Source organism: Glycine max, chromosome 12 (genome assembly GCF_000004515.6).
Source record: "Glycine max cultivar Williams 82 chromosome 12, Glycine_max_v4.0, whole genome shotgun sequence".
Lineage (NCBI taxonomy): Eukaryota > Viridiplantae > Streptophyta > Magnoliopsida > Fabales > Fabaceae > Glycine > Glycine max.
The window spans coordinates 29015531-29036796 of record NC_038248.2 but is presented as its reverse complement, the minus strand read 5'-3'; the positions used below and the strand labels follow the sequence as shown (position 1 = coordinate 29036796).

At 32.4% G+C, this 21266-nt stretch overlaps 3 protein-coding genes across 4 annotated transcripts; 2 read left to right on the top strand and 1 right to left on the bottom strand.

Moving 5' to 3' along the window:
• Positions 1 to 4432: 4432 nt before the first annotated feature.
• LOC100797257 (cold-responsive protein kinase 1) lies at positions 4433 to 8519 on the top strand. 2 transcript variants are annotated; one of them, XM_003540012.5, is made up of 7 exons: positions 4433 to 4596; positions 5139 to 5249; positions 5605 to 5720; positions 6079 to 6289; positions 6374 to 6611; positions 6716 to 6866; positions 7765 to 8519. In XM_003540012.5, exons 2-7 carry the CDS (start codon positions 5177 to 5179, stop codon positions 8143 to 8145), a joined length of 1170 nt encoding a protein of 389 aa, XP_003540060.1. In that variant the 5' UTR covers positions 4433 to 4596; positions 5139 to 5176; the 3' UTR covers positions 8146 to 8519. The 2 variants fall into 2 exon arrangements, with proteins under 2 accessions (XP_003540060.1, XP_006592542.1); XM_006592479.4 differs by lacking the exon at positions 4433 to 4596 and adding an exon at positions 4610 to 4842.
• A 3498-nt stretch (positions 8520 to 12017) lies between these two features.
• Positions 12018 to 15132, top strand: LOC100789889 (cytochrome P450 703A2). The gene is made up of 2 exons (XM_003541009.5): positions 12018 to 12944; positions 13959 to 15132. Exons 1-2 carry the CDS (start codon positions 12018 to 12020, stop codon positions 14601 to 14603), a joined length of 1572 nt encoding a protein of 523 aa, XP_003541057.1. The 3' UTR covers positions 14604 to 15132.
• Positions 15133 to 16189: 1057 nt separating this feature from the next.
• LOC100790420 (uncharacterized) lies at positions 16190 to 20146 on the bottom strand. The gene is made up of 6 exons (XM_003541010.5): positions 19980 to 20146; positions 19396 to 19787; positions 19099 to 19151; positions 18804 to 18841; positions 17548 to 18160; positions 16190 to 16582 (listed from the first exon to the last, which is right to left on the bottom strand). Exons 1-6 carry the CDS (start codon positions 19997 to 19999, stop codon positions 16403 to 16405), a joined length of 1296 nt encoding a protein of 431 aa, XP_003541058.2. The 5' UTR covers positions 20000 to 20146; the 3' UTR covers positions 16190 to 16402.
• Between the last annotated feature and the right edge of the window lie 1120 nt (positions 20147 to 21266).

Here is a 21266-nt window from a genome sequence, read left to right as displayed (position 1 = left end):
AAGTAGACATAGGCAAGCATATAAGATCAACAACATAAGACACACCTTCATATACTAAAGGACAGTTAAAGCAAGCAATGGAAGTAGCAAGTTTTTCCTTTGCAAGAGTAGCAACACTCAAATCAAAAGGCAATTTAGAAATAGTAAAATATAAATTTCACACAATCAAGAGATATGAACAAATATGTCGTTCCTAAATCAAACAATGTAATTATTTATCTTTCTTTGATAAAGCCCATACCTTGAATCGAACCATCAGACTCTTTCACCTTTTCCCCTTTGAGTGTAAAGACTCTCCCATGGTTTTGTGGCCTTGGTTGTGATTGCCCCTCACTCCTGCAACTTCTGGCATAGTGTCCTACTTTCCTACATTTGTAGGTCAACACCGTGGGACACAAGTGATCTCCATGAATCAACCCACACCTCTGACATCCGACACTTCTGTCAGTCCTAACCTCCTTGCAATGTTCCCCTTTGTTGATGGTAGGGCACAAGTCGCAACTATTTCTAAAACTTGTCGTCCTTGTTATGGAATTTCTTCCCATCAAAGCTAGCCTTCTCCTTAGATTTTGGAGCCATCACTACTTTCATTTTTTGCTCTGCTATGCAACACTTGTTCACTAAGGTAAGATCATCTCTAAGCTCCAATATGCTGATAGAACTCTATAACTCTAGTTTTAAGCCCTTTTCAAACTTGATAGCCTTCTAGTCATCTTGAGGATTATCCTTCATATAATGAGAAAACCTCACTAAGATCTCAAATTTAGCCACGTACTCAACAATGATCATTTCTCCCTAGTGAAGTTGGTGGAACTCGGTCTCCTTTTGGATACAAACACTATAAGGAAAGTATTTCTCCAGGAAAACTTCCTTGAACCCCTTCCAAGTGATAGGAGCTCCCTAAGTTGCCAAACTCCCTCAAGTGTTGTCCCACCAATGCTCTACATCAGACTCCAGCATGTAAGTGGCAAAGTCCACCTTCTGTGAATCATCACATTTCATGACTCTAAAAATTTTCTCTAGCTTGTTGAGCCATTCTTCTGCTTCCACGGGATCTGTGTTGCTATGGAAAAATGGTGGATCGTTCCTATAAAATTTAGATAACCTCGCGTATTGAAGGTTTGGAGGCGAAATCGAGTTAGTGACGACTCTGCTTCCATTCCTCCCCCCCCCCCCAATTTGACAGATAACCTTCGTCTGCTCTCACATAACTCTGCTCATTTGAGACAAGGTCGTTGCAATTGCATCATTCACATTTGTCCTTCGCTTATTAGGTTCCTCAAATCTGCATACCATCAATCAAACATTGGGTTGCAACCCACTACCACAACCCAATTATAGCTCTAATAAGCAACCCTATGCACCCATATTTAACCTTTTGAAAACAACCCACTACCACAGCCCGATTTAGGATCAAACTACTCTGATACAAAAAATGTAACGTCCCTCATTACAATAGCAACCCATAATAAAATGACACTTTAAAACATCCATAATAAGATTTTAGAAATTTCAATGGTTCAAAATACTTCAAATATTTAAGAATAAAATTGTTTATTTATGTAAGGACTCATTTATTTATAATGTTTGAAGTATTTCAAACTATTCAAATTTCTAAAATCTTATTTTATGGACATTTTAAAGTATATTTTTTATTACAAGTTTTTATTGTAACAAAGGATGTTACAACCTCATCCATAAAAAAGACCAAACAAAGCATAAAAATATAATCGACTTACCGTATAGGTTGTGAGCAAAGGTGACCCAAAAGCTTCAGTTTTTTGCCCATTTCAAACTCTAACATCCCAAAAAATCATCAACACATGAGTGACAAATTAGAATGATGATGAGAAGAGAATATGATGAATGAGATGCTAAACCCTGAAACCCTAATAGAAACTACCCTTTAAACCCTCAAACCCTAACAAAAACCCAAAATACAACACCAACCAAGAGAGAAATGATGAGAAGAGAAGATGAAAGCTTAGTCTTGAAATAAAGATAGAGAACAATGGATAGGTATTTTGCATATGTGTTGAGGGAGAAAAGAATGACGATTTTTCTTACCTTCCCACTCCATCTTGTCTTGTCGTCTCTAATGGACATCAATTGCAGAGGCTACCATTTTTTTTCGTTCTCTCTTTCTTAAATGGCAGAAGAGAGAGCTTTTTTATTTTTCCTAACCTAGCCTTTTCATTTGGCAAAAAAAGATGTTTTTTTTTTTATAATTTTCTTCTCTCTCTCAAAATAGCCAAATTTCCACCTTTTTCTCTAACTATTTTTTTCTCTACTATATAACTTTCCTAGCCTAATCTTTTCTTGTTGGGTAGAGAGAGATTTTTATTTTCTTCTCTATCTGAAACCAGTCAAATCTACATCTTTTTTGTGATTAGATAATTTTTTTTTTTCAAATCCCAAATTAAATCCTACTAAATGTGAAAATAATCCTAGTTTTACAAGTGCAAAAAAAAAGAGGGTTAGGTTTGTAAATTTGCTAACCTAAATATTATATCTATATATAAGATTAAATATGGTTTTGATCCCTAATAAATATCTGATTTTTGTATTTACTCTCTAATAATTTTGCACTCATCTCTACTAAAATAACATTTTTGTTTTTGGTCCTTGATATTTTATTTTAGTTCCGATAAATTGAAAAATTTTGTGTTTGCTCCATAATAAATTAGCGAATTTTATTTTAGTCTTGACTAACAAGAAATGAAAAAAATTTATCTGGAGAGAATTACGAAATTCACTAATCTATTAGGGACTAAAAATAAGTGTCAAGTATAAAAAACAAAATTATTGTTTTATTAGGGACTCAATGCAGAATAAAAATTTATTAAAAAACAAACACAAAAATCTAATATATATATATATATATATATATATATATATATATATATATATATATATATATATTGGAAGACGCGTCGGGTCACAGTCTATTTATTACGTCTTGATCTTAAGAAGGGGTAAGGAACCTGGGAAGAAAATGGCTGGTGGGACAATTGGTGGTTGACCATAACTTCTCTCAATCGACGTTGGTCGTTCTTGCCTAAACTTTTCTACTTATTGAAACTATAATGATACATTTGGGTATAAATTAAGAATGTGTTTTTTTTGAAAATTCTAATGTACTTTTTTCTGAACTTTAGGACATAAAAAAAAGCAAAAAAAAAAAAAGAGTCATTTTCAAAGTAAATATATTTGTAAGTTTTCTTAACTTTTATCTAAACATGTACGAACGAAATCTTTATTTATTTTTTTTTTACAAGAAGATTTTATTTTAATTCTTAGTTATGTAAAATGTTATTTATTTAGTGATTTAATATAATAACAGTAGATTACTAAGTCAAAAAAATTTAAACAAGTAACTTTTCATAAAATTAGAATTTCTATCTCTTAATACTAGTATTTTATTTTATGTATAAAACTAATTTAAAATTAATTCTCACTAAAATAAATCTTGTTAATAAATTTTTATATATTAAATTTCATTAATATAATTGTTTATATTTTATATTATTTTAGTGATCATGCACATTAAATTTTAGATAAATCAAATATTTGTTGTCAGATAATCATAGTAAACATTTATATATACTTTAAAAATATTTTGTAATTAAATTAAAAAATAAAAATAATAAACTTATCTATTAAATAAAAAAATATTTAACAATTAAATTTATAAAATTTAATATATAATTTTAAAAAATATATAAAAAGATTTATTATATAGAGAAAATAGTTCATTGAACTTAAGATTTATTATATAATCTAAAATCTCATACAAATTATTCAAGCACCCTATCACTTGATCTGCTGGATCTATTATGTAAATTAAAAAAATTAATATATAAATATAGTTATTTTGTTTCCATTCATATAATGATATCATGTTTCAAAAGAAAAAAAAATAAAAATCTAAAAATAAACAATTTTTTATAAATAATAATAAATTTTGTTATAATTATTTTATGCATTTTTCTCTCCATATTGTTATATTAAGGTTTGAAACATGACTCACATAACTTTTTAGAATTTTTTAATAAGGTCTCTAAAATAATATATATATAATTAATTAAATTCTGGAGTTAGTCTACAATAACTTGAAACTCAGAGAAAAATAACAATTCATGACAGTTTTTCCTAACTTTGGAAACAAGATTACAAAAATTATAGAAGATCAAATACTCAATTACCAAATTTTTAATTAGAGACTTAATTAAAAATTCTCAAATAGTTTAACTTATATTAATTAATCGAATTTAATTAAAAACTATCAATAATGTAACTTTTTAAGTTAATTATAGTAAAAATCATTGATAACTTTGTGTCCCTATCCTATTTTCTTTCATTAATCAATAATATCATGAAAGGATCCTAACTTAGTAACATATAACAAACAGACACGCTTATGATAGAGTCTGAGTTTTCCCGTTATTATTATTCTACTTTTGCAACTAACGTTTTTTCTATACTTCGATGCTTTAAAATACAAGTTCAGAGCTCCACGAAACGAAACAAGCTCTCTCTTTCTCTTAATTGACTCCAGCAGAGACTTGGTTTAAGAAAAGAGAGTTTCTTCTTCATGTACGGTTGAGTCGTAGCTATTCTTCAGTTTTCAATTCATTTTATCTTATCTTTTATTTCTTCCCACCTACTTTCCGTACACACTTTTTCTCCATTAAAAAAATGCAGAAATGTACATAGGAAACCAGACAATTGTTGCATATATGATATACTCTTCTATCAATTTCGATTGTTTTTGTCCAATTGATGAATGACAGCTATGGAATTCTATTTTATACATTATGTTTAGCAAAGAAACAAGTCAGGGTAGACTTTTATGAAATAACAAGCATTAGACTTTACTTTTGAATCTTGATTTTTCGTGTTGGTTAGAATGACTAATATTCAATACTACTTTTTTGGGGTTGAGTGTTGTTCAATATTCTTTGATAAGGAGTGCTTGTATGGAAATAATATTTGTATAATTGCTTATTTTTTTCAATAGCTGAAGTTCCCTGTTACTGCTGCAAAGTTTTGTTTTTCTTTTTTGGGGTAGTTGTGAGTTTTTGAGATCTATAGGGTGATTTCAAGTTGGTTCTCAATTATCTATTTTACATTTACAGAACTAGGGTTGATCAATTGGAGGAGCAGGGTTACTCTGATGACTAGTTGCTTTCATCTTTTCAGAAAGAAAGGATCTTCCTCAGGCACACAGTTGACCGGAGTTGATATAGGTATACTTTAATATCATGCAGTGTTCCAAGAATGATCTTTTGTTTTGTGAAATTATTTATTCAATTGAATTGTTTCAAGACTTGGTCCTTGTTGATATTTCCATAAACAAGAATACTTAACCTAATAATCCAGTTTTAAGGTCAGCCACATGATTTTTTTTAATTAATTGAATCTTTCTTTTTGGGGAAAGTTTTGGTTAGGTAAGGTTGTTACAATAGTTTAGGATGGCACGCTTGTATTACCAGAAGCATGAGCCAAATTTTTATATGCTGTGTTTTATTAGCAGACTTGTGCACAACTTTGATATGATCAAAATGTTGTCTGAGTCATGTTACTATCTATATGCTGCAACAGATGTTTCAGAAATTCAGAATGTCAATATCTACACTTACAGAGAATTGCGAATTGCCACTGAAGGTTTTAGTTCTGCAAACAAGATAGGGCAGGGAGGTTTTGGAGCAGTCTATAAGGTGATTGCAGTAGTATGGTATCATCTAGAATTCGCAAAGAATTCTTAGACCTATTATTTGCATAAACTTCTTCGTAAACACTCATAGGAAAAGAAAATACGAAGATAAAATGAATTGAACTTCTCCCACAAGCTAAAATCAACTTATGCACTTAACTTTAATAGAATCTCAGTTAAGTTTTCAAAGGCTAAGGTGGATAAGTTGATTTTAGCTTATGGAGATTCTGAATGTAAAATACCTTGTTATTTTGTTCTCCTATAAGTACTTATGGAGAAGTTTATCCTAAGCTTAAGAAAGATGTGTTGTGCTTCTTTCTATACATTTCTTTTTCAGACTGATAACTTCCTCCACTGTACAGGGAAAGCTGAGAAACGGTTCTTTGGCAGCTATAAAGGTTTTATCAGCTGAATCAAGACAAGGGATCCGGGAGTTCTTGACAGAAATCAAGGTGATCTCTAGTATAGAGCATGAGAATCTAGTCAAGTTACATGGATGCTGTGTGGAAGACAACCACAGGATTTTGGTATATGGCTATCTTGAGAACAACAGCCTAGCACAAACACTTATTGGTAAGTGAACTACTGCCATGTGATGTGAGTATGCTTTGTTAGAAAAACTATCTTGATAATGAATTAATCCTCATGAGTTTATAGGTTCAGGCCATAGTAGCATCCAATTAAGTTGGCCTGTAAGGAGGAACATTTGCATAGGTGTTGCCCGGGGCCTTGCATTCCTTCATGAGGAGGTTCGGCCACGCATTATCCATAGAGACATAAAAGCAAGCAATGTACTACTTGACAAAGATCTCCAGCCCAAAATTTCAGATTTTGGCCTTGCAAAGCTTATTCCACCAAACCTGACCCATATTAGTACTCGTGTTGCTGGAACAGCGTAAGTTCACCATTTGTCTTCAATTGCAAAGGAGAGTTTTCAATTAGTTCATATTGGGAATTTTTCCGTTTTGTTCCTACCATCCTCCTTGTTTGGTTTTGCAGTGGTTATCTAGCACCTGAATATGCAATCCGAAATCAAGTGACTACAAAATCGGATGTATATAGTTTTGGAGTTCTACTATTAGAAATTGTTAGTGGGAGACCTAACACAAACAGACGTTTACCTGTTGAAGAACAGTATCTTCTCACAAGGGTAAGCATTAAGGACCTTCTCTTTTAGCAAATATTGAAAAAATAAAAGCAATTAGACGTAGTTGAGGATTTAACGTGTATGTCGTGTGAATGGAATATCCCATTATAGAAAGAGAATTTTATTCTTGGTGCTCTTTCAACGCCACCTTACTTTCTTCTTCCGTCTATTCATACAAGATGCAGTCCATTTCCGATCTTGCTTCCTGCAAATTAACCCGTTGAATCTTTTAAAAAGTTTGACTTCCTGTATTCATACAAGATTGACTTCCTGTATCAATCTTGTAAAAGTTTGTCGTTAATTAAATATTAATGAAAATGGTAGAGCCATATTAGACCATATGTTAATCCCAATCTCCATTTTGATTCCTTTTTTCTCGTGAGTCCTTTTAGCTCACATATTAGCTATCTGTAGCATTTCATACACATTAGGAGAGTGAGTTAAAATGTCGAACTTAAAGTTGCAACTCAGAAGAGGGGCTTATGGGTGAACCGTTCAGTCCAGGTTTTGGCCTTGAGCTGCTATTCTCTCCTGGAAACACATTAGTATGACTGTTCGCTAAGAAACTTATTACTAGCTTGCTATAAGACATTTTCAAAAGGTGCAATGTAGCCTTCCTAATAGAATGAGAGCTATTGTAATGTAAGTTTTTTAGAACCTAAGACATAACAATTTCTTTGGGTCAAGGAGAGAAATCCTCTTCCCTCAAACTTTGGAATCTTTACAAGGTTTCAAGGGCTTGCAGCAAATTGCATATAGATCCCTTCTCGCATATATCTTGAATTTGAATTGCAAATAAATGTGGTGTTACTGGTAGGAAATGGACATTAATGCTCATTACCATTAAGTGGATGGAAAATCAACTGTTGAGAAAGGAGTGATAAGTTAATGTGTCTTGCAGGTTTGGGATTTGTATGAGAGTGGAGAGGTAGAAAAACTGGTGGATGCTTTTCTAGAAGGAGACTTCAATATTGAGGAGGCAATCAGATTTTGTAAGATTGGTCTCCTTTGCACGCAGGATTCTCCTCAGCTCCGGCCTTCAATGTCCAGTGTGCTTGAGATGCTTTTAGGTGAAAAAGATGTGAATGAGGAGAATGTGACAAAACCAGGCATGATATTTGAATTTGTGGAAGCCAAAAGTGCAGGGAAACAAAAAGGCAAGGCAGAAGTGGATAGTAAATCTTCGTTGGCTGAAGGGAAGCAAGACGAGTCATCTTCATCAGGAACCATGAGCTCTTTTGCTACCATGACCTTCACAGCAATTTATGATAGAAGCAATTAGTTTGATTGTGACTAGGTAGCCTTGTAGTTGGTCCTCAATGATATTTTTTTCTCTCCCCCTCTATCAAAGTTGCCAATCTTTGCTGCATTTTTTGGTTACATACAAGAGTGTAAATTTGTTTAATACCTTCTGATACTATATTAATCAATGGTGATGAGTTCAATTTTTGGAATCCTCCGATCATACAGAGACGAGCAAATTTTTTGTAATAAAGGAGTGTCATTGGTCTATCTAGGCCATATATCACAGTATTTTGAGTCGGGGGATAGTTTAGTTTTGGCTTGTCTTTGTTTAAGAATAATGCCATCCCTGCAGTATGCAAACTGTAATCCTCCGAAGAATCTTTTCAAATGTAGAATTGCATTGCTTTTTCATTGTGATTTTCTGTGTTCATAAACTTTCTCCAGCATTGTATTATTATGCTAGAATTTCCTAGTTTATTATTTGATTCTGACTTTATTGCTGTGTTCTATTGTTAACATTTGTATAATGCAAATGCTTATTCCGGTATAATGCAAATGCAAATTCTGACTTTATAACTCTAACTTAGAAGCAAGCCATCTCAGTAATTTGAACCTCAATCTTTTTACTAGATAGGTAATTGGGTAACTTTTTTTTCTTAAAATTCTTACTCTTTTCAAGTTTCTTTTAAATCTCGGCCTTATATTTTCATTCATTTGCGTTCATTGTCTATCAAATTATCTTTTCTTAACTGTCCAATGGCTTCACAGAAGTAATAACAACATGATTTTCTCTTTACTTTATGTGAATTCTGAGGATTGAAGCATTTATAATTGAAGATTAGTACTAAACACTGAAGGTATTGTATCTAAGTTTGGTACGAGCAAAAAACTCAGTGTAAACTGTAATGCTACTTGACCTTGTTGGCTGCCAATATTATAAAATATAGCCCCCATTACTAATCCAACTGGCAAGGTTTGGTTCTAAATGTTACAGAGAAAAATTTGTCCTAGGTTGAAAATCACCTCCAGAGAGATTTAAGAAATTTGTCCTAGGCTTGGCTCTTTGACAATTTTAAAGCAATGCATTCTCATAATAAAATCTTGGTCCTCTTGGCCTTTAAGAAGAAATCGGTTGTTCAGTGTTCACTGATTCTGGAGTTTGAATAACTAAACTTTCCATAACATCAAGAGCAAGTTCAAGGACATTGACATGGGTTGGGAATATGATGCCCAACAAACTTGAGTCTGCTCCCAAGAAGATTCAATGACCCATTATGCAAAACAAAATCATCAAAAAGCAAAACGAGGTAGTCTAAGATCTGGAACCCTGCATAGCTAAACTAAGTCAACACCAGATATGTCTGGGTTTAATCACCACCAATTCTTGAATTTACAATATAATCCAACCAAAGCTCCTTCATCAACCAGCAAAGCACTATCTATCTTACTGTCTATTTCTTTTATTTTATTTTTTTTTAACTGTAAGTGATGGGAATAGTCTTGTTGATCTTGTGTGACATAACCAGATGTTCTTCTAAGACGGTTTGTGTCCATTGGCCTTTGAAGACAACTTGCCTGGGATAAATTATTATATGATCCGGGACTATGTGATTTCAGTCAATCTCCACGTGACACTTAACTACATTTTTCAATTTAGGAGAAAGAGTTAATAATGTGTCATGTAGAGATTGACTGAAATTACATGGTCTCAACCCATACAATAAATTCTTCCTACCCAAACACTTTACATGAAGATATCTCCTGTCAAGAATTTCAAAATGTGTGGTTCAGCTTGCATCACAGTTTAGCTTCTTCAACAAGCTTAGCACTTCTCTTTGAATTTGAGCCAAAACAAAGACTTTTGTAGTCATAAAGTTGGCTGCACAATTTGTTTGACAAATTATTGGTCTCTAATGTATATGGGGATTCTGGATCCGTGAAATTGGCTCGAATGATGACCATATTGTATGTTTGTTTCATACAAACTGAGAGAAGAAAGAAATGTAATACGTGAGATATGTGAGGAAAAGAAAAAGAGAGGAAGATAGGCTAACATACCAAACTGCATGGTGTGAGTGTGACTAAGTGGAAAGTATCAGCTAAAGAAGACTAATTACGGTAATAGGATGACTTAATTTATAATACTATTTTTTTCGACAATATAATCCTTCCTTTGTTCCTTGTAATTTTCGTAAGAGAAAAAATTATCCCAAAAAATTATCATTTTAATTTTTCAATAAGATTAATTACTTTTTCTATTTATATCCCTTATAATATTAACAGTGGATAACAAAATTTATAAATAAATTAATAATGATATAAGGTTAATATTATAAAATTATTATTATCTTTTATCTATTTATTGTTTTATCTTGACATGTATAAAACAATTTAAATGACTATTATTTTGAGACAAAAAATATTAATTTTTATTATGATCATAAATATTATAAATATTATTCATGAGAAACAATAGTATTGGAGTCACTATAACGTAAGTTTCTTCAAACTCTTTCCAAATTCAATAGAACAATAGAAAATAAAAAAAAATAAGTCTCATGTTGAAATTGTAAAAGTCTCATTTTATCTTGTTGACTCCATGTTTCACCATATTTGTTAGTAAGTGATGTCGTGACAATAAATATTATACCCATGTTTTGTCTTATGTCGTCACTTAAGATCAATATTTTTAAAATTGAATGGATAATTGAACCGATCAATATTTTTAAAATTAGATTGATCATTGAACCGATCAACATAATGATTGAATGGATTTTAATAAATAATATTAATAATTAAATAATGCATTAGATAATATTAAATAAATATAATAGTATAATTTTATAACACTAAAAACTAAAATAAAATGTTATTTTTTATATTTTTAACATTACACATAAAAATCTAAATCAAATATATCACAGTAGTTAAGTTTAAATTTTAACAAAATACAACGATGTTTATTGACATAACATGTTTACATTTAGAATAAAAAATAATAATAACTTAATATAGTACAAGATTATTAGAAATTAAGATAAATAATTTATATCTATTTGTAATTCTTATTAAATGTGTGTTTTATTTATTTTTAAAATAATTTACATTAAAATTTAAAATTCAAAGAAAAAAAACAAAAAAAATTAAAACAATACCGATTCAAATTGGTTTTTTTTTTTTGCTAATTTTATATCGGTTCTAGGCTGGTTCTGAGATTTCATAGAGTCTTTGAACCAGTCTCCAGACCAGTTTCTAATTCAACAGATTGATTGACAGACTGGTTTTAACAATCTTGTGTAACATTGATCTATCACCGATAAGTTATCACATGGGTTGGGTCTTGTATTCTTTTTTTTTTATGTGTTTTCTACACTTTGTATAGCAATGGTTGTTTATGCTAATTGACATATTTCCTATGTTCTCACTTAGTTTCAATAAAATTTTGATTATATTAAAAGAAATAACCTAAAGTTGCTAAAATATATTATTTCATTACCTAATTAAGAGATCACACACATTGTAATTATACACAAAATTTGGAGTAGGAGAAATGCAAAATTTATGTCTTCAACAAGAAAGAAACTTGTAAACAATCATCATGCGCATGATATCCTTCCCAGTTAACTACCTATGCATCAATATAAAATAATGTTTTTAACAAGAAAAAATAACAAAGAATATGAGAACACATAAAGATTGTGATCTATTGAACTATACAAAGGAATAAAAGAAAACAACTTAGATCCATTTAGTCTAAAATATGATATAAAAGGGTTCAAATCATAATTGAAAACACGAAAAACATTCAATCTAATGGTTGCAAAAATGCATATCAAGACCATTGGAAACAAAGGGTGTGCTTGAAACAAAACCTTTGTTTTGTTTAGATCAAACACTTAACATTAAAATATGGATTTGACAACATTTATCTCAACCTTATTCCTAGGCACACTAGCCTCTAGAATCATTCGACATTGGCTCATAGGAAGGTCTCTTTCTTCTCACAAGAACAAGCTTCCTCCGGGCCCACCAAGGTGGCCCATTGTTGGTAACCTCCTCCAATTAGGGCAACTTCCACATAGAGACTTAGCATCTTTATGTGACAAATATGGACCCTTAGTTTATCTAAAATTGGGTAAAATTGATGCCATCACCACCAATGATCCTGATATTATACGTGAAATTCTTCTTAGTCAAGATGATGTTTTTGCCTCTCGCCCACATACTTTTGCTGCTGTTCATTTAGCATATGGGTGTGGTGATGTTGCATTGGCCCCTCTAGGCCCTCATTGGAAGCGCATGAGAAGAATTTGCATGGAACATTTGTTAACAACAAAGAGGCTTGAGTCTTTCTCAAACCACCGTCTAGATGAAGCTCAACATCTTGTCAAGGATGTTATGGCCTGGGCCCAAGATAAAAAGCCCATTAACTTGAGGGAGGTTTTGGGTGCTTTCTCAATGAACAATGTCACTAGAATGCTGTTGGGAAAACAATATTTTGGGTCTGAATCTTCAGGCCCACAAGAGGCTATGGAGTTCATGCACATAACCCATGAGTTGTTTTGGTTGCTGGGTGTCATATATTTGGGTGACTACTTGCCAATTTGGAGGTGGGTGGATCCTTATGGGTGTGAAAAGAAAATGAGGGAAGTGGAAAAAAGAGTGGATGATTTTCATTCTAACATTATTGAAGAGCATAGAAAAGCAAGGAAAGATAGGAAGGGTAAAAGAAAGGAGGGTGATGGAGATATGGATTTTGTGGATGTTTTACTATCTTTGCCTGGTGAAGATGGAAAAGAGCACATGGATGATGTAGAAATCAAAGCCTTGATTCAGGTACTAGCATATTTTTATTTTTTTTTTCTATTTCTATTGTTTATTTATATAATGTAATAGAAATGGATAAGATAAAATATTTTCACTTTCTCGTAGATAACTTTTTTTTACAACCTAACTATAACTTACAATCTATCTCCTCATCAATGAATAATTTTAAATACTCCTATTAGATCTTTTTAGGAATCTTTCGAATTACTAATTGAAGAAAATATTACATATTTTAGTTTTTAAATATTAAATGTATTTATTTTTATTTAATATTTATTTACAAAATATTAAGAAGATTATTGAAAATTGTTCTTAATACAGGTATTAATCCCTATAAATATAATTTTTTATTTTTAGTAACTCAAAAAATTGATTATTAGTTTTGATACTCACAGATTTTAAGAACATAAAAAAAAATGTCTATTTGTAATAGTCATGTATTTAACCATGTCACATTAGTAACTAATCTAAGGTAATGTGATGCGACATGACTACATAAATACCACATGTCAATTATTAAGTGATGATAGAAAATACTTTTAAAAATTTTAAAATTTGAAATCAAATACCAAAATCAATCGATCCACATCTCGAAGAATTAAAATTAAATTAATTTTATAAGAACTAAAAATATAACATTACTTTTGTTTGATAATATAAGTGAAACTATTCTACTTTTAGTAACATATTTGAATAATTGGTATTAAAATAAAGTTATATCCTCATATAGATCTTCTTATTATCTTATAAAGAAAATATTAAAATAAAAAATAATGTATCTAATGTATTGAAGATATAAAATGTATTTTAATACTTACTACATGAAAGGGTATAATGGATAAAATATATATAACGGAGATTCAGAATTATTCTTAGCATTGTTATGTTGAATGGTTAAACTAACAATTGACAATATTATTTATCAAGAGAGAATAATTTTATTGGTTTGTAATATGTAAGTTGTTATAAATCTGATATAAGTCTTTGATTCCTACTAATAAAAAGATTGGCAATATTGTTTAGGATATGATAGCTGCAGCAACTGATACTTCAGCCGTTACCAATGAATGGGCAATGGCAGAGGTAATGAAACACCCACACGTTCTCCACAAAATCCAAGAAGAACTTGACACAATAGTTGGCCCAAACAGAATGGTGCTAGAATCCGACCTACCCCATCTTAATTACCTGCGATGCGTCGTACGCGAAACCTTCCGCATGCACCCAGCAGGGCCCTTCCTCATTCCACATGAATCTCTCCGTGCCACCACCATCAACGGCTACCACATACCCGCCAAGACACGTGTCTTCATCAACACGCACGGATTGGGCCGCAACACCAAGATTTGGGACAATGTGGATGAGTTTAGGCCTGAGAGGCATTGGCCTAGTAATGGGAATGGTACTAGGGTTGAGATTAGTCATGGGGTTGACTTCAAGATATTGCCTTTTAGTGCTGGCAAGCGCAAGTGCCCTGGTGCACCACTCGGGGTGACTTTGGTTTTGATGGCTTTGGCTAGATTATTTCATTGCTTTGACTGGGAACCACCAAAAGGATTGAGTTGTGGAGATGTTGATACTAGGGAAGTTTATGGGATGACTATGCCTAAGGCTGAGCCCTTGATTGCTATTGCTAAACCAAGGTTGGCTAAGCATTTGTATGATTGATTTATAGGCATTTCGAATTAGAAATATTTTGGTATTGGTTAGGTAATGAACTAAAGTTGAAGTGTTGTATGAATAAGTTGAATGAAAAGTATATATGTAGTGTTGAAGTTGTAAGATTTTATTTTATTTATGACATTGTAGTTATAACAATGAAAAGTATATTGTAGTGTTGGTAATACATTTTAATGTATTATGGATTGTTCAATCCGTAATACAAACTATATGAAGGTGTGGATGTTCAAGCATCACAGTAATGCACGTGGCGATGGTGGGTGGTCGGGTGGCGGCGTAGTGGCTTGGTGTGGTGTGGAGGTGGCATTGGGTGTTGGGGTGGTAGTGTTTGGGTGTGGCAATGGTGTTGGTGGAAGTAGGGTGTTGTGGTAATGGAATGGAGGTTTGGGAGAGACAACTGGTGTTAGCTTAGGAGAGGAAGGGTAAAAAGGGAATATTAGGAATTTTGGGGTACACCAAGTCAAAAATGGAATGCATTAAGTAATTGCCTCATTTCACGCCTATTCTAAAACACACGATCATTAGATCATATAAGCAAGCAACAATTACTTACTGCACCTCTCAATTTGCTTCCTGCACCTCTCAATTTGCTTCCTGCACCTAATCCAGAATATAAAATTACATCCCGGAAAGACTAATTTTACATTCCAGAAATTAGGTGTTACAGAAGCTTAAAAAGGTGCAGGAAGAAAAATTAGAAGTGCAGGAAACAACTGCCTAAGCAAGCAATCAAGGAGACAACTAAAGTATAATCTGATGCCAATCCCAGAGAGTTATCCTAAATAGTCATTCACATTAATGGTGATCAAAGTATCTATACACTGAACCAAGCCAAATTAAGGACAATTCACTAAAGAAAAGAACCTTACGGGACTAGTTTACTGATTAACAATTGTCTGACCCTCAAACAGTGGTACATGTGCATGATCACTGCTACTACAAGATTGCACTTTCACTGAAATTTTTTGTTCAATGAATGGTAAACCAATACCGTGTGCAACCATAGGAATAGTCATTTTACTTGGTATATGATGTATGTGACTCAAGTGATTGGCTATATAGATTTTGAAAGGTCAAAATCTTAAGGTAATGTTACGAATGTGTTATGAGAATCATACATTATGTGCAACCAACACAATTGTTAAAAACACGAGTATCACATACAGAATGGGCAAATGTGGGGTTTTGCTGAAGGGGAACAAGTAACAACTCTAGAATCCACAATGCCCTGTTAAGCAATGTTGTAAACTAGTAGTTCATTACAACCCGAACTTTCAATAATCAACTGTATTGAGTAAGCTTTTCTGATACAATATAGAGACATTTTATAAAATTTTCATAGGAGTGAAGCAATGGGGTGATTCATTCTGCAGCCAAAAAGTCACTTCCATGTTCTATACCATCAACTCCCAGTTGAAATGGAGCTAATTTCATTCATCTTTATTTTATTTCTCAGCTAGACTGTTGTATCTTAACCACACATTGAAGATTTCTTTACTAGTGGGAGAAAGAGAGATCAAGATTTCTTTACACAGAAACAGTGAAAAAGGAATAAGAGCAAATGAGCTGGAATAGAAAGCCCAATAAAAGCATGAGTTCAAATTATTCAGAGCAGTTTCCTATTCTACAACCAACAAACTACCAATAGCGGCCAACTTGTTCTCCCTACAAGTCACCAGCTATTTTTACATAGAAACTGTAAATGTAATATGTATATAAACATCCAAGTAAATGAGCAATCAGAATATGAAGTAGCATGAAAAAAGGAATGTGAAGAAGGTTCATAATCAGTGGAGTTTGCCTTTTTTGTCTCTAGCAGCTTGGATCTGTTCTGCAAGTGATACTTCTTTCTGCATTTTTTCTCTCTTGATAAGCTCTAGATCCAATTTATTGTGAGTTGGAAAAATGGAATTAAAGACGTCTTGTTCTCTAGGTACTTCACCATTGAAGTTCTTACTTATATGAATCTAAAGACAAGACAAATATATCATCATTAGAAGCAAAGAGGCAAACGTAAAATAGGTTAGATTAAAAATTTGGTCCTAAGACCTGACATCAATTTTTCTTTTAGACCCTATGTGAAAAAAAAAAAACTATACATTTTAGTTCCTACATGAAAAAACATTTACAAATTAATCATTGATGTTTGCCAAAGTTATAACAGTATTAGTTTTGATTCCAATATTTAAAAAAAAAAATCTCTACATTTTAGTCCCTACATGAAAAAAAAATTATTTTACATTTTGGCCCTAAGATAAAAAATTCTACATTTTGGACCCTATACTAGACATATTTCATTTTGGTCCCTATATGAAAAAAAATGTAACATTTATAATTTTAATAAGCAATAGGAACTAACTTGTAAACAATTTACCAGTTTTTTCATGTAGGGACTAAAACAAAAAGTATCGGGTGTAGCAATTTAACCATAGTAGTATAACAAGAAAGGGGTTCGGTTTATCATATTGGAATGAATGTAAGAATTAAGGTCATACTTGACAGCTACACAGCATAGATGCCTTTAGGAACTACACATCACCCTAAAGCACGTTTCTTATACTAATTTCAAAATGCCCTATTCCTTAGATAATGCCTTCTAATTCAGCTTGTCTCTCTTCCTGTTCCAAAGGAAAACTATTGCAGGCCGTGTTTTAAGTTTCTAGAATGATAACAAAGAGTGAGAATGTTTTTAATTGACAGAGCAAACAATTAGTTACTGGATTTAACAACTGAATTTCTTATTTCTACAACAGATGTAAATTTGTGCAATTGCACAGAATTCTCCTCTATCTTTCAAATGAACTAGGATTGGACAGTTTAGCCAAGATTTATATTCACTTGCAATCTCAGTAGGTATGCTACCTCATTCTTAATTGCTCCATAGTGTTGCATTTATAAGCAGCCAATAAATAAGGAAACAACAAAAGCTCACCTTAGTTACTTCAGTGCAAAGTTTGAACTCTTTAGTAACTTCCAAGGAACCTTTGCCTTCCTTTGCATTTCCACAGGGATGACTCTTTATATTCCGTTTTAATTTAGCCCTCTCTAGATGATCTTTTTTCTTTTGAGTGAGGATTACCCTTTTAATTGCTTTTATCTGTGCTTCTTTCTCTGCTTTTACCCTTGCCATCTCTTTTTCCTTTGCCTTTTCTGTAGTACGCTGAAGTTGACGGAGGTGAACCATTTCTTCTTGTATCTTTTCATAGCTATCCCAATCAAGTTCTTGTTCCCCACTCCCTCCTTTCTTCGCTGCTTTGGCTATGCTTTCCTTCCATGACTGGATAATATTCTTTGCTCCAGCAACTGCCATCAGCTTTTCTTTTCCCTTTTTCTTAGACTGCAGAAGATGATGGAGCTCCAACTGTTGTTTTATCTTATTGTAGCTATCCCAATCTAGCTCTTCCTGACCAATCCCTCCTTTCCTGGCTGCATTTGCTATGCTTTGTGCCCATGAAAGAAAAAATTGTTCCACCAATCTTTTTGACTTCAGCCGCTCATGCCAAACACGTCTCAGTGAATCACTTATCTTTGCCTTGGTTTGATCACTGCAGGAAGGTAGATACTAGATGAAGACTGATAGTACGATTAATATCTCACCAAACACCATACAAATTTCTCAGACATTACTTAGCACTTATAGAAGTAGGAACATATTAGTGTGACAGCAATTAGAGTAAAAATGTAGAATGACCTCACATTGTTAGACATATGAGCTTATATATTACTTAGTCAGAAAAAGCAGCAATAACTTAGAAATCCAGATGTCATATATCTTAAAATAGACCTATTATAATCTAAGTAGTAAACATTTTGTTTCTCAGGGCCAAGTAACATAATATCATGCCATTTTTACAACCTTATTACCTATACCATCCCACCATAATTGTGCACAGTAGGAACTTCCACAAAATAAGTAATCTAAAGTCTAAACCCAAGTCTTTAGTCTCAATTACTTCCATGTCTCCATACTTTCCCCCCTTTTCTAAATTAACAAAGGAGTAGCCGAGTAGGAATACTATTTTTTGGAGAAATATTTCTATGAACACCTAAGAATCTAAGACCAGACATCCTCTCTTTATTGATCCATTATATTTTGATTTCCATCTATAAACTATAATTTTTCCATGGTTTAAGATCACATTCTGTTTTGAGGAAGCATCCATAAAAACAGAACACCAGATAGTTTACCTATGAGAATGGGGATGTTCAGCCATTTTCTTCCTTACCTGAAATTTTGTCAAGTACAGAGGGAAAAAGTAAACATTATTTACCATGATATATCAAGAGAAAGAAACTACCTAGCAACAGAAAAACTATTCTTTTGTAAGGCACCTAGCATTTTAATACTTATATATAGACATGAAGAAACTTAAAACCAAAGTACAACACTTAAAATCATTGCAACAGGCAAGTCATGATGAAAACACATAAAAGGAGGGGAAAAAAACACTCCAAAAACTGAATGACTCTTACTTGACTTCACCTTGGGGTCCCTCAAAGCCTCTAAAGTTCTTTGCCTGATTCGCTCCCGGGTCTCTGCATTGTGTCAAAAATCACAATCACTTAAAAATAAAACCAACTACAAGGTACACACAAGGTTTTAAAGAACGGTCCACAATCGCAATTTCGGCCTCAACATCAACTGCAATAGTGGCCACATCGGCCACATTTGTTTGCAATTTCCCGCAACATCAAAGACAGCAAGGAAAGGCACAACGGCAACCGCAATTTAAAACCTCGGTGCACACATTAATGTCCATTTAATTTAAATGATAATTACCTGCACTGTGTTTCCTTCCTTTGTTCCAAGGCACTTTTCCCTTGTTAGCCAGCCCAATTCTCATTCTCCTAATCCTCTCTTTAAGCACCTCTTCACTGAGGGAGTCACCAAGGGCAACAACCCCATTCCCATTGCTCAAGTAATCAGAAAGATCAACAGTACTAGCATTTGAGGGGCCCACATCAACAACACTTAGTTGAAGAAGCTTCTCAATGGGGAGAACCCTTTGGGAGGAACAAACAAAGGTTAACTTGCGGGTTGTAGCCTTGGCCAGAGTTGTTGGAGGGTAAAATGGACAAGTGCAAGTGCAATCCATCATGTTGTTGGTCAAGAGAAGGCGTGAATCAGTGTTGGGAATGTGAGCTAAAAATGAAATGGACATGGCTCTCACACTGACACGAGAAATTCAAGTTAGAAACGTTATTAGAAAATGTCACAGACCTGTCCACTTATGCATATATTAGGTCCAGAAAAAGAAAACACGCACAAGCACTAGTGGAGATATGTTAAACCCAAGTGTGTGTGTGTGTGTGTGTGTGTGTGTGAGAGAGAGAGAGAGAGAGAGAGAGAGAGAGAAAGATTACAGTGAGTTGGAGTGGAGCATGTTGGTTGAAGCTTATGAAAGATGGGAACATGAATGAGGGGGAGCTGAGGCAACACCAGCTAGTGCTGGCTCTAATCCTATCCTTACAAAGGACTGGTTCTCAGTGTCTACCTACGAAGGTTTCCAATTTAGATTTTCTTTTTTCTATTTGGGGTGGGTTCATTCACACCGATGTTTTATATTTTTCAGGGTTTTTTATATCTGTTTAGTTTACATGGTATTAAATATGTTTTTATTCCTTAAACTTGAGTTATTTTTATTTTTCCCCCTTAAAATTAAATTAATTTTTTAAGTCTTTTACTTTAAGAAATTGTTCTTTTCATCATGAGGAATTAAAAGCAATATTTTTTAACATCAAAGAATTAAAAAAATTGAGGAATCAAAAACAAAAACAACTTAATTTGATGGAAAAAAATATATTTAAGTCTTATTTTAATTTTAATTTCATTTTTAATCATAAATATTATTAAAATAATTAATATGTAATGATAAAAAAATTAAATAAGATAAAATATAAAATATAAATAGTGTATAAATTTCATTATATTGTACATTTTGAAATACTTTTTACATAAATTTTTTTATTGTTACAATATATTTTATGCAATACATGAAATAATTAGAGAATATTTTATTCATGATGTAAGCGAAGAAATAATCTAAAACTATTTTGCAATATAAAAATATTTGATGAATCAATTACTCATTTAAAATATTACATGATGAGGTTATACAAATTATAAATAAAAATTAATAATTAAAAAATAAAATATGGATATATTTTAAAAAGATAGTTTTAAGAAATTTTCATGGTCATTATTGTATATTATATTTTATATTTTATGGTTTCTAATTATAATAGTAATGAATTTTGATTTTGTACAAATTCATTCTACTTTTAATATAAGGAATTCAAGCATTGTTACATTGTAAAGGCAAAAATCATAAGAATGCGAGTTGAACTGTGATTTAAATCTTTTTTGCTAACTCAGTTATTGTCTCATAAGGCAAAGACTTTAAAAATAAGGTGTTAGTAAATTGTTATAACAAGAGAAAACTCTTATACAAATTTTAACAAATAGATTTTACAAAAATCAGAATCACAACTCAAAGTCAGTTAACCAACAAGGTAGAAAGAACAAGAACACACAAATTTTATACTATTTGTCTCTACCATTGAGATTGCGTCCAATTGTTGGCAACCTACTAAGTTTTCACTAACTTTCAACAAAGTTATAAGTATTTTTACTATTACTTATGACTCTTA

Bases quoted from the DNA above. Each gene is read 5' to 3' on its own strand.
- LOC100797257 (XM_006592479.4), top strand. From the start codon at position 4,818: ATGTTTAGCAAAGAAACAAGTCAGG. The intron at 4,843-5,138 runs GTAGACTTTTAT...TTACATTTACAG, and splicing joins TAGCAAAGAAACAAGTCAGG to AACTAGGGTTGATCAATTGG. The intron at 6,612-6,715 runs GTAAGTTCACCA...TTGGTTTTGCAG, and splicing joins ACTCGTGTTGCTGGAACAGC to TGGTTATCTAGCACCTGAAT.
- LOC100789889 (XM_003541009.5), top strand. From the start codon at position 12,018: ATGGATTTGACAACATTTATCTCAACCTTATTCCTAGGCACACTAGCC. The intron at 12,945-13,958 runs GTACTAGCATAT...AATATTGTTTAG, and splicing joins AAATCAAAGCCTTGATTCAG to GATATGATAGCTGCAGCAAC.
- LOC100790420 (XM_003541010.5), bottom strand. From the start codon at position 19,999: ATGCTCCACTCCAACTCACT. The intron at 19,788-19,979 runs GTAATCTTTCTC...TTCTCGTGTCAG, and splicing joins ATGCTCCACTCCAACTCACT to TGTGAGAGCCATGTCCATTT. The intron at 16,583-17,547 runs GTGAGCTTTTGT...TCTTGTCTTTAG, and splicing joins TTTGCACTGAAGTAACTAAG to ATTCATATAAGTAAGAACTT.